Source organism: Pseudorasbora parva, chromosome 24 (assembly GCF_024679245.1).
Source record: "Pseudorasbora parva isolate DD20220531a chromosome 24, ASM2467924v1, whole genome shotgun sequence".
In the NCBI taxonomy this organism is placed as follows: domain Eukaryota; kingdom Metazoa; phylum Chordata; class Actinopteri; order Cypriniformes; family Gobionidae; genus Pseudorasbora; species Pseudorasbora parva.
In genome coordinates this window covers 12739518-12753040 of record NC_090195.1, presented here as the reverse complement: position 1 = coordinate 12753040, position 13523 = coordinate 12739518, and the positions used below count along the sequence as shown (strand labels likewise).

The 13523-nt window shown below is 37.8% G+C and overlaps 1 protein-coding gene across 10 annotated transcripts in view; it reads right to left on the bottom strand.

The window, feature by feature from the left end:
- Positions 1 to 30: 30 nt before the first annotated feature.
- pde7a (phosphodiesterase 7A) overlaps positions 31 to 13523 on the bottom strand; it is a 36869-nt gene continuing 23376 nt past the window's right edge. For 2 of the 10 annotated variants that reach the window (XM_067435518.1, XM_067435527.1), the window contains exons 2-15: positions 12989 to 13049; positions 10421 to 10465; positions 9872 to 9904; positions 9230 to 9319; positions 7746 to 7897; positions 7194 to 7257; positions 6893 to 6988; positions 5991 to 6091; positions 5778 to 5909; positions 5556 to 5647; positions 4834 to 4978; positions 2874 to 2970; positions 2698 to 2778; positions 31 to 1808 (exon numbers count right to left, since the gene is read on the bottom strand). In XM_067435518.1, the coding sequence (XP_067291619.1) occupies positions 1585 to 1808; positions 2698 to 2778; positions 2874 to 2970; positions 4834 to 4978; positions 5556 to 5647; positions 5778 to 5909; positions 5991 to 6091; positions 6893 to 6988; positions 7194 to 7257; positions 7746 to 7897; positions 9230 to 9319; positions 9872 to 9904; positions 10421 to 10465; positions 12989 to 13049 (1413 nt within the window). In that variant the 3' untranslated portion in view covers positions 31 to 1584. The remainder of the gene's footprint in view (positions 1809 to 2697; positions 2779 to 2873; positions 2971 to 4833; positions 4979 to 5555; positions 5648 to 5777; positions 5910 to 5990; positions 6092 to 6892; positions 6989 to 7193; positions 7258 to 7745; positions 7898 to 9229; positions 9320 to 9871; positions 9905 to 10420; positions 10466 to 12988; positions 13050 to 13523) is intronic. The other 8 variants (XM_067435520.1, XM_067435526.1, XM_067435519.1 and 5 more) reach the window with 7 other exon arrangements.

Genomic DNA, 13523 nt, shown 5'->3' with positions numbered 1-13523 from the left:
AGAACAGCATGAGCTCATGCCATCCGGTAGAGAAACATTTCGCGAAGTTTTATTCATCAAAAATGCAACTGCAACAAGTATGTATCAAAAGGTTATACGGCAAAGCCTTTACAAAATGGCTTGACACATAGGTCGTCTCCCCAAAATGGCTGTTACAACAAACTGTAAACAGTTTTTTTTCTTCTTAAATCAACAGTCTTACAGCACTTACAACAAAAATACAAATCACCTAAAATAAAGCACCTCTTCTCTTTCCAAATGTCAAGAGAAGCACAAAACTGTCCATTCTGTACATAATCCAAAACCATACACAAAAATGGAATGTTCAATGTTAAAAATCAAAGCATTAAACCAATTCTCCTCCATACTGTATATTAAAAAAAAAAAAGTCCACAACAAAAGGCAAAGGGTCAGACAGTGCACTAAATGGACAATGTGATGGGTTTAAAATGAAAATGACGGCTGGTTTGGTCACTTAGCTTTGTGCATAGTTTTAAGGCATTGTGTAGCAGTCTTCCGAAGAGACGAGAGTGGCTTTGAGACATTCTGAGAAGGACTTCTTATCTTCCTTTACAAAATACAGAGGAGAACGAGAAAAAGAGGGTGGCGGCTACCTACAAAAGGCACCTTTACTTCCTTGTTTCTCCCAATAAGCAGGTTGGTGAAACCCTGAGCAAAATCCATGGAGAATCCGTTCAGCTACATGTCCAGTGACAAGATCCTTCTTCCATGGTCGAAAGGGTTCATCTCTGCCACCTTTCACGGAGTGACGTTCCTTCAACACAGGGGCATTGTCTGAAATACAAGGGAGAGAGATGCAATGGAGCATTCGTATGGCATCTGATGCGTCACACCGGCGGGGTCTGACAGATTTCGTTGATCATCAGCAGTAGGTTTTGAACAAAATGTACAAGTGGTTCTTCACATCTGTGCTTAAAAGGCAATAAATCACAGAACTAACATGATTCAGTTAAAAAACAACATGTAAACAGTCTTCAGAGGCAGCAAAAGGACTGGGCTCTTCACATTTGTATTTTTGTACACAAGGAGGAAGATTGATTTGCAGAAGCACTGGCACACGCTCACACACGCACGCATTCAGTTTCACACACATTGTCTCTTGGTGCAGTTGTAAAAACCTCTCCTATAAATACTCAAGGTGTTTCAAATGACTTTCAGAGCAATTCATTGTTTCAAAATGGCACTTTAAAGCCATAGGAGGGGGCTTCCTACCTACCCCGCATTCCCTTACAGTCTTTAATCAAAGCATCGGAGTTGAATTAGTAACACCCCAAAAGAAAAGGAAAAAAACTAAACAAATAAGGTTAAATAAATAAACCACAATAATTAAAAGGAAACAAAAACTGCAGCAGTAGCCAAATGAGGTATCTATGTATTGCTCTATGTCGAAGGGTAAATGAGAATTTAAAATTAAATAAATTAAATCCACAAACAAATGAAAAAGAAGAAAACAAATCATCAGTGGTTGGTTCAAGATGGGTGGCGAGCAACTCAAATGTGACGCAAGATGTTTGGCTGAGGGCAGTAGAGGTGTTCTTCCCCCCCAATGTGAGTGTTGGGGTGTCATGACTCTTGGCTTCCCTGAGATAAGGCTCTGGAACTGGGCTCTTCGGTGGCTCGGGCCAGCTCGGACTCCCCCTCCTCGGAGCTCCCCGACGCCTCAGGCTCCGTGGCACTCCAACTGGCCTTATTCAGGCCCAAATGACCCAGCATGGTCTGAGAGAGCCGTGTGTCTGAAAAACGCGCCCACTCTGCAAACAGAGGCTCCACCACGTAAGTCATGAAACCTGGTAAAAGAAAAAGAATCAGAGGCGGATATCACAAGATCAACTAAAACTTAGAAATAAATAAATATGAAATTATAACCATTACATTTACACACACTTTTAAAAATATTTTTAATTATATATATTTATATATATATGGAATTTGGGATGGATATAGATATATATAAATCTCATTACAAATTTGGAAAGATGATTGGCGCATTATACAAATTAAAATTATAAGCAACTCAAACACACAACACTTCCAGTACTGAAACATTTTTTCAGTTTCATACTTAGTATTTTTGTCTTGTTACTGTGAACATATGTAACAATTAAGAAACATTTACTAGACAAAAAAAAAGTAATTGTCTTGTGGAAAAATAAAAATAAAGAGTTTTTGCTTAAAATAAGCAAAATAATCTGACAATAGGGTAAGATAAATAATATTGTTTTTTGTTTAAATTAAGATTATTTTGCTTACCCCATTGACAGATTATTTTGCTTATTTTAAGCAAAAACTATCTTAGAGTTTTTTTCCCCAAAACACGACAATTACTTTTGCTTGTCTAGTAAATACATCTTGTTTTAAGAATTTTTAGATGTTTGGATTAGAAACAAGACAAAAATACTAAGTAAGAAAAGCATTTTTTGCAGTGAGAGCAGCATTTACTGTGAATCTAAAGTGAAAATGAACACAGCGTTGTGCTTTACTCTGAAACATGGTGCGTGACAGACTATATATTTATATAATTACATCACAACCATTGCGATTCATATTCTTACAACCACGCATTGACAAAATTCATAAAAAACAGGTATTTAGTTGTTTATTTAGTAATTGTTTAAGGCCATTTTACGATTTAAACTATACTACAGTAATCACATAAATGACAGTTAGGGTTCTTACCGATTTGAACACTGGCTATGGTGTTGGCTTCACTGTCACACAGTGGACTGATTTCAAGTTTATGCTTCTTTTCAATGTCCCCTAAATAAGACAATGCCAAAGCGCAAAGATTAACTTTTGAACACAGTGAACCAGTAGCAAAAGCAAAGTGTTTCGTCATCATGAGTACTGGGTACCTTGGTGGAAGAACTCCTCTGTGACCTTCTCACTCCACTGTTTGCTGAGCTCCCACGGTCTGCATGGGTTACAGATATCTGCACACTTCAGGGCCATCTGGAACACATGAACGCACGTGAATTTGGTTTTAAGTGCTCAAAGGTAAAACGAGACTTTCACAGATCTTATCACATCACAACTTCAAGTACATAAAAAAACAGCATTATATTAACTAAAACAAACTAAAATGTATTCATCACAACAACAAAAAAATCCATTCATGTTAATAAATATAATCTTAAACAAATACAAATTATTCCATAAATTATTCAAAATAAAGCCATTTTTGCATATCAATGGTATATAGAAGTACAGTGCATCCGGAAAGTATTCACAACGCTTCACTTTTTCCACATTTTGTTATTACAGCCTTATTCCAAAATGGACTAAATTCATTATTTTACTCAAAATTCTACAAACAATACCCCATAATGGCAACGTGAAAGAAGTTTGTTTGAAATGTTTGCAAATTTATTCAAATTCATTCAATTTATGTAAAGTATTCACAGCCTTTGCAATGACACTCAAATTTGAGCTCAGGTGTTCCTGTTCCCAGTGATTATCCTTGAGATGTTTCTACAACTTTATTATGGTCCATCTGTGGTAAATTCAGTTGATTGAACATGATTCGGAAAGGCACACACCTGTCTATATAACGTTCCACAGTTAACAGTACATGTCAGAGCACAAACCAAGCCATGAAGTCCAAGGAATGTCTGTAGACTTCTGAGACAGGATTGAATCAAGGCACAGATCTGAGGAAGGGTACAAAAATGTAGCACAGTGAGCACAGTGGCCTCCATCATCCATAAATGGAAGAAGTTTGGAACCACCAGGACTCTTCCTAGAGCTGACCGCCTGGACAAACAGTGATCAGGGGAGAAGGGCCTTAATCAGGGAGGGAGGTGTCCAAGATCCTGATGGTCACTCTGACAGAGCTCCAGTGTTTCCCTGTGGAGATCTGAGAACCTTCCAGAAGAGCAATCATCTCTGTATAACTCAACCAATCAGGCCTGTATGGTAGAGTGACCAGTCGGAAGCCACTTCTTGATAAAAGGCACATGAGGGCCGTCTGGAGTTTGCCAAAAGGCATCTGAAGGACTCTTAGACCATGAGAAACAAAATTCTTTGTTCGGATGAAACAAAAATTGAACTCTTTGGCCTGAATGGCAAGCGTCATGTCTGGAGTAAACCAAGTACCGCTCATCACCTGGCCTACAGTGAAGCATGGTGGTGACAGCATCATGCTGTGAGGGTGTTTTCAACAGCAGAAACTGGAAGACTAGTCAGGATCGAGGGAAATGAATGCAGCAATGTACAGAGACATCATTGATGATAACCTGCTCCAGAGCTCACTGGACCTTAGACTGGGGTGAAGGTTCATCTTCCACCAGGACAATGACCCTAAGCACACAGCCAAGATAACAAAGGAGTGACTACGGGGCAACTCTGTGAATGTCCTTGAGTGGCCCAGGTAGAGCCCAGAATTGAACCCGACTGAACATCTCTGGAGAGACGCTCCCCATCCAGCCTGATGGCGCTTGAAGTGTCTTGCAAAGAAGAATGGGAGAAACTGCCCAAAAATAGGTGCTAAGCTTGTAGCATCACACTTAAAAAGACTTGAGGCTGTAATTGGTGCTAAAGGTGCTTCAACAAAGTATTGAGCAAAGACTGTAAATAATTATGTACATATAAATTAAATTTTTTTATTTTAATAAATAAAAATGGCAAAAACTTCAAGCAAACTTCTTTCATGTTGTCATTATGGGCTTTTGTTTGTAGAATTTTAAGTAAATGAATACATTGAATCCATTTTGAAACAAGTCTGTAACATAAAATGTGGAAAGTGAAGTACTGTGAATACTTTCCGGATGGACAGTTTTTTTATAGTGAAATTGATAATGAATTCCAAAATCTCACCTGCAGAGTGAAATGCCGATGAGATGAGTGTCCTAAACACAGGTCGTTGTCATCCAGATGCCTCCTGAACCGGGACAGGTAGTCATTCTGTCGGCTGATATCTGTGGCCAGAATCAATGATCCCAGCTGCCTCTCTATACTCAAACTGTTAGAGACCAATTAAAGTCAGTCAATCAGAAGGAACAGAGGTCATTTTCAAGTCTTAAGGAGATGGTAACAAAAAGCTCTAGGGGACAGAAAGAGGATGAAACATTTATAAAATGATGAATTGCTCGTGGTGTAAGAAGCTCTAACTAAGGCTGTGTTTACACTTGTTATACACATGCATGATATGTATCTGGATGTTGTTCATATGCCTTGAAAAGACAAGTGTAAATGCGTTTGTGATCGGAATGTTATCCGATCAATGTGTCCCGGTTCGGAGGTAGTCGAGGACGCATTGTTATCGGATTGTGTCTGCATTCACAGGTCAACGTCACAAAACCTCATCTACTGCCATTATTCCCCCTTATTACGCGAGAAAGAGCGTTTTGATCGGTTATCCAGACACAGAAGCCACTTGATGTTGACAAGTTTAAACTGTTTAAGCACTGTGTCCTGACTAACTGACTGTCTGATCTGCTTAATAGGATCACAGTGATCGCATACTAATGCCAAGTGTAAACGAAGCCTAATATACAATACAAGATGACTTTAGGCTGAAAAGAAATGCTGAGACTGACCTGTCCTCAGCAGGAAGATGTGAAAATAGATCGGTCTCTCTGAGCAGACCCACTGCAGACCTCCAGTGATGGTTCTCCAGAACCGAGGTATTCTACAGAGCGACACACACACATCAGTACTGATCGACTTTGACATATTTACAAATACAGTAATTTACTTCAAACATAAAGAAGATTATGGAGCTAATGATATGCTTAAATCCCATTGGATGGTGCTCTAACCCGGTACAAAGCTGCAAGGTAATGGTTGGTTTTGATGAGGAAAGGCTGGTTGACTCCAGGGTGGTCCAGATCGTGTGTGGCCGCTGCCAGCAGCCCTAAGAGGATGTCGAATGATGTGAGGGACTGGGCGAGCTGTGAATACAGACACGCAGATACAATCGTAAGCCTGTAAGTACAGTATTGTAAAAGGGAATTTAATATAAGGACAATCACCTTGGGTTCTCTCAGGTAACAGTGCATGGCCTGGGTGACATCAGCAGCATGGACTGCATTGTGGTAAGGGTTTTGATTGTGGTAGTCTTCTTGAACCAGAACTGAAAACCAAAGCACAACATTTCATCAAAGTAACTCAACAAGATTAATACCTGTCAGTATATTAGAGCTGCAGCTCATAACTCAAATCAATTATGACAATAATCAACAACAAATTTCATCAATTAGTTGGATCAGTGCAGTCTGGCATGCAAAACCTTCATCACTGATGTTTATAATACTGAATAAAAGTGATTATAATGCATACGATTTTATAATAATAAAAGGATAATAAGAATAAATGGTGGAGTTCATAATTCATAAACAAACCCTTTCATGTGATCCTTCTGTAGTTTAATGTACTTCAGATATTTTTTCTAGCACATTTTATTGAACAAATTAATTACACATTGTAAAATTCTTGTAAATAAGTTCAGTTTATCAAAAAAGCTCATTCTAAAAATGAGTTGATTAACTCTCAATGATAATTATATTCTTATATATAAATAATGTTTTAAATATGTTATTATTTTAGTAAATGCTGACTAAACTATTTCTTAAATTTTTACTAATAAATAAAATGTATAAATAATACGTTTTTAAATATTGGATTTAGGTTTAAAATGAATGTTATTCTGACAAAATGTTACATACATTTTTATTTTTTTTTAAAGGCAAAAGTTTATTTATATAGCACATTTCATACTCAATCTCAAATCCGAAATCAAAAGGGAATTACAAAAGTTTTTAACTGCAATATATAAATTCATACATTCATGTTTGTTTCATAGCCTGTTTGGAGGAGATTACTGTGCAAAATGTGTAAAGCATTTTTATACTATAAAAATATTAAAAACACTTACCTAGAAATCGACGCAGTTTAACCATGTCTAACTGGAAGAGCTCGATGAGGCCATACTGGTTCAGCAAATGAAATGTCAAGAAGACCAGACTGTTTCCTTAAAAACAAGAAACAGCACAAGGGGAATGAGGGCTGGGGTAATGTAATGCTTCGTCCTCAATATCGCACATGCATTATTCTACCAGCAGGTGGCAGTGTTCACAATAAAAAGTGAAGTATAGACTGTGGATAGCTATAATGAGGGAAAGCACAACAATACTCACACATACAGATATGAAGTTCTGCAGAATCAAAATATTTACCATTTGTAAGTCTGTCAAAGAGGAATATGTCAAAATTCCAGCATCCAACCTTTTCAAGCATACACTGTGAGAAAATTACAGTGAGCACAGATGAAAAATCAAGAACTTATTTTAAAAACATACTATAAATATTGAATACTCAGGGTAAACTAAATTCACTGCATCCGAAATCAAATATTTCCTACTAAATAGTATGTGAAAAACTACGCCAAAAGAATATTATGTCTCAATGCTTAGTATTCGAAAAACAGTAAACGACAAGCCCCCATTTGACCTACTACATCCCCCCCGAGATACTGAAGCACGCATTCAATGGACACTTGAGACCATGGAGGAGGATTTGTGAATGCCAATGAAGCGACGCAACTGACGCAAATAGGTCACAGAACATATGGTGGATGTAGTACGTCCCAATTTCATTCATACTATATAGAACTTTTTTAATTTTTTAATTTTTTTAAGATTTGCAAAGTAAATTCAAATGTAGTGCTTAATACGATTTCGGACACACTGACTGAGTTTTTAGCACAGTGTGTGTTTGCGATCCCATACCTTGGCCTGACCGCAGTAGTCCTCATCCAGGATGTGGAGGGGGTTGAGGTGTGGCGCTCCTCGTAGCAGACGGGACGAAAGCAGGTGTCGCTGGAAACTAAAGAGCCTCCGGATTCTCCGAGCTGGAATCGACCCTGCTGACTCAGCACGGGCTGTACACACACACACAGAGACACACACAGAGAACATGGAAATTCCATGATGCAAGATCTTCACATTTTCAGCATTTATTGTCTTTAGCTTTGGTTGGAGGAGCCCCTGCTGTTTAAAAATTTGGTTGCTATCGTTAAGATCGTGGCGCTCAAGCAGCCTATATAGTCCAAAGAGAGTCTTTAAAAGGGTTTCATTTTACCATGACAAAAGAGCTATAAATCTTTTCATGTGCTCTGTGTACCTTCTCCTAAATTCCGCTCACCTTGTTTTAAAACAGACAGAGGGACATATGCACCATGAAAACTGGGGAAAATATCTTTAATATAATTAGATATATAATTCTATTACAATATATTCATATGGTTGGAGGGATAAACCAATAAAGGAACGTTTCATTTAAATAATACAAATGTATATAAACATCACTTTCAAATGAACTAGTAAATAGATGTTTAAAGCTGTTTACTGAGTTTATATTCAAAGAGTGGTTAAATATAACAAATTAATATATTTCAACTAATATTTGAAACATGAATTTAAAAGGCACAATATGTAAAAATAAAAAATTAAATTAAAAAAAAAATCTTAAAGCACTAAAACAATTAAATATTTTGTTACTTGTGTACTAACATTATCTCAAATATCCAGAGAAATAAACATTTTAACCAGGATACCCTCGATTTCCGGTTTATTTTGTAGAAACCATGGAAACACCAAAAACGCTTTAATGTATTATGTGTTTTATTAGACAGGTGAGCAACGTTTGAATACATTCGATGACAAAAAAAGCAATTGTTTTATAGCTCAACACGGTTAGTCTTATTGTTTAAATCTCGTTTTCTTGATTTACCGCGAATACCATGTTTTACCATGTCTAATATTGATCTAGCTTACTGCAGTGTGCAACACGTGTCTCATAGTAGCCTCTGAGCGAACGCATAACATCCCAGAACGAATCTGAGGCCCAGTTTACACCTGGTATTAGGATGTGTATTGGTCCATTGGATCACAAGTGGACGACGCTAACAGGTTTAAACAGGGTTTAAAACATTTTAAGCTCGTCCACTTCCGGCATGATTGCTTTCGAAGTGCAAACGCTCAATACATTCGAACAGCCGCAAAAGATGCCTACTCTTCGCCTACTGACCTAACGACCAGTGGACACATACACTCAAAGGACTCCAATTGATTCACATTTCTTGTGTGTAATGTGTTATGGGATGAGTAACTCATTCTTCCATTTTGATTCAAAACTTTTTTTTTTTAACATTGAACCAGCTCTGAAATTAATCGTTATAGTATTTGATTTAAAGCCAAAATTTGGTACTTACAGTGCAAAGTGCGGAAATCGACGCCCAGGTATGGGTGCGAGCCTCTTCGTTCAGGTTCAAAGCCTACCTGACTTCTCACTCTCACATCTCCTAGAAGGCATCAACACACAGGTCCTCAAGAGATTTGTTAGCAAACACAACATACAGCAGGTTACAGGCCTGGCTACAGGAGGACAGAGACACAGACATACACACACCGCCGATGAATGGGGAAAAGGGAAGGACAGGGGACAGATCATGCATCGCCATGCCAGAGGGACTTATGCATTAGTATTCAGACGGCTAGGAGCAAAGGAGGACGCATGGAAGAAAGACAAGCTTGTGCTTCAGCCCAGGACAGAATGGAGAGGAAATCAGAGGGACTTCAACGAGGCTGGCCAAAGCTCTAAAGTCACATCTGTTAAAAAGTCATTCAATAGGCCTTTTCATCAAACTCTGGCTGTGTGTGTGTGTGTGTGTGTGTGTGTGTATTTGCATGGAGGGGGAGAAGGAGGGGGACGCATAAACTTTTACTGAGTAATGGCAGCCTCCAACATGTCAGTCACTACTGATTGGAGTTCATGTGCAGTAAAAAAGTAGTCAACGTGTAAATAAGTCAATAAACAAATAATAAAACAGCCTCCCACCAGTATATTTACTTACTTGAAAACAGCTGTTTGAATATTACACAAGCCCCTATCAAAATACCAAAACTGTGAATTACAATTACATAAAAAACACTATTGAAATGAATAAGACAAACAAGAGTTTCAAATGAAACAGAACAACAACAAAACCAAAAAAACAGCAATTATAGATACGGACTGACCTTACAAGTGTGTCACACATGCAACAGGCGAATCAGACATTTACAAAAGAAAAATAAAACAAGAAAAAACCCAGACGGAAGCTATTCGGACATGCAGAAAAAAAGCTGCGGAGGTCGAGGAAGCCAGACCACATCCAAATTAAGGAACCAAAAGTGCGCTCTATTTGTTTTGCGCCAAACCTCTCGTACGCAACCAGAACTCATCTCCTGACCCACAAGTATAATTAGAAGACATTTTAACGTGAGAAATGCCACTGATTAGACTGAGCCCACGGATGCAGGTCTTTAAGGAGGAATGGTGTGGAAAAGTTATTAAAGGGAAAGGCCGTGAAAGCGAGTGAGCGGGTTTGTCTCTCCTGGTGGTGAGATGTGTTGGTTCATACCTGGTGTAAACACGAATGAGGGTTTGATTGTTTTGTTTGTCACAGCTTAAAAACAAAACAAAAAAAAGAAATTACGATCAAATATTAGGTCAGGGTTAGCTTTACTGGGTTTTTGGCTACATGCTTGAAGAGGGGATGTTACTGAACGTGTAGATACTCCAGGTTATGATGTTCTAGTGTATTGCTAATACATGGTACAGTGACAGAAAGCAAAGCAGTCAGTCAGTGTGATACGGAAGTGGTTAACTCGTACAAGATGACCTAGTCTGATTGTGTGAACGCCAGTAAATCGGATTTAATGTGAAGCTACCACATTCTGGCGAAATCTGACAGCACAGACCAGGGCTCTCATGTATAAAATTCATGCAAGTTTCATCCTAAAAGGGTAATTGCTCAAAGATGAATCGCAAAAAACACATTTGGTGTACACTGGGACTGCACGATTAATCGAAATTAAACTGCACGCGATTTAGCAAAGGCTTAGCAGCACAGCTCTGTGAAAGCCAGAGGGCGCTCTCGCACAAACTCCAAATATGCCCCACAAAAGTCCAATAACGCACATCATTCCAGGAAATCCCTATGGGCATCATACTATTACTGTAGCTGAATAAACAGAAGTTTGAAATGCTTTAATTAACCAATGCTAATAAACATACGACTACGACAATACATGGTTTATTTGAGTTCTTCTAGCCTTCTCTTTGTCTGGCTATCACCGGACCAAGCTCAATTTAAAATTGAGTCTGCTCTGTATTTTCTACTGCACAAGAGGTGTGATCAACTAGCATAATTTAAATAATTCTTTACAATTGGTTAGTTCTTCAACCAATCAGACCACAAGAGGGGTGATCAACTGGCATTATTCGAATAACTCCGTACAATTGGATAGTTCTTCAACCAATCAGACCACAAGAGGCGCGATCAACGGGCAACAACCCATCGCTTCTCCATCTGTCATCGTGTTAAACCCGCCAACAACGCGCCAGGAGGATAAGACAAGCGATTGGTTCCCGCAAAAGTGTAATGGCAGCAGAAGAAATTAATGTATAGGTTTCCAGAGTTGCAGGGCGAAATCAAATCGCCAGCAGATCAGGCTGGGTTTAAACAGTCTAGCCTTCTCTGGTATTTTCATGATAATAAAGTACATTTACACTTCAATGCTAATCGACATAGCCTTTATCACTGTATAGAATACTATGAACTAATATGTTGTGAGCCTTATTATTCTGTGTAATAAGCCACATCATCTCACAGAAGGATGCTCAACTGTCGTTATGAGAGAGTTTGGAGTAAAAACATGTTGTTAAATATTGTCTTTAGGTTCATAAATGTTTAATGATTAATCGTGCAGCCCTAGTGTACACACAAAAATATATATATTTAGGAAGGATGCACTGATACTGATCATTATTTTCAGAATATGATACATGGCTGATATTAAAAATCTATGACATTGTTAAAGGGATAGTTCACCAAAAAATTTAATCCTTTCATCATTTACTCACCCTCATGCCATCCCCAATGTATTTGACCTTTTCTTCAGATAAACATAAACAACATTTTTACTGTCATACAAGCATCTTCAAGCGTCAACGAACATTATATGGACTTGCAGAGATTGATTTTCATAAAAATCAAATACATGTAAGAGGGTGAGTAAATCGTGAGAGAAATTTTCCTTTTAGGGTGAACTTACCTTTAAAAAAAAAACTAAACGTGACTATTATATGCACACAGCAACTCTTTTAAAGAGAACGCTCTAAAAGTAAACAAAAAAAAAAAATCCAATAATTGCATCAAAATTAACCAAAAACAAAATTATATAGATTATCCATCTATGTTTGTCTGTCTAGATCACTTTACAAATGTTTTATTTCCCACCCCATCTACTTCTAAAACTATTTCCACATGCATTTTGCCATCTATACGTGATACTACTGCATTTAACAGTATTAAAACAATAATAAAAGTTTAACCTGTGCCGATAAGTGCAATGATATACTGCAATAAAATGACTCAATCAGTATCTTTGTCTAGCTTTCCCATAAAATGTCTAAATATCCTTAAAAACAAGATTGACTTGAAATCCAAATTGCCTAATATAAAAGCATAAACCTAAGATGTTTCCTAGGTTAATCCGACATGAGATAGCGTACACACTTTTCGATGTGCATTTTGTTCATACGCAACGTTTAAACATCAGGCCCTTTCAGAGCTTTCAGTGCTGTCCTATAAACTCAAAGGGTCCCCAGGGTCAGCAATCAGGCAGAGCCAGGGCTTGATAAGTATTAAATCAAAGACAAATTCAGGGAAACACTAAGCAATTCCCAGTTGAGGAATGACTTAAGCTGTGGATGTAATGATGAGATTATCAGAGGCTTTTTGACTGATGGTTGAGGCTCTCCATCCCCTCTGTTGCACAATCTGTTGTATAATGTGCTGTGCTCAGTAACTTCCAGTGCAGTGGTACATCTACCCTGTGACTGCATGTGTTTACAGGTTGAGAGTTTGTGTTAGTGTTTGTGTGTGTGTGTGTGTGGTGTATTAGCCAGGGAAGATGGTGCTTACCTAGCATGCGAATATACAGAGCGGTTTGATCAGAGCTGTCATAGGAGATTGCTCCGCGTCTCTGCGGGGGAAGAGATGCAGACGAACGTCAGTATTTGCATTTACTCAAACAATAATAATATACAAGCCAAATGCTCAGCAGTGTATATTCAAATAAAGCTTAAACAATAACACCATGTTCAAGAAAGAACAACATTAATGTTTATATTCTTTTATACTTTTGTCATATTTTGCCATTTACACATAAAATGAACGTGAAAATATCCCATGTAAATATGTTATATTATACATTATTAAACTGATTCAATAAAATTTTAAAAGGGAAAAACATGATTTTAAAAGCACCAAACAAATATAGCACACATAAACAATCCAAACTGCCTGATGAAAAATGAAACATGACTAGTAATCATTTATTAAAATGGTAAAACAGTGCCGTAAAACCAATATTTCGGTAATAAATATGTATATGTATGCAATTGAACACACTTAGGGATGCTATTGAACACACTCCGATATAGATAATCCACCAATT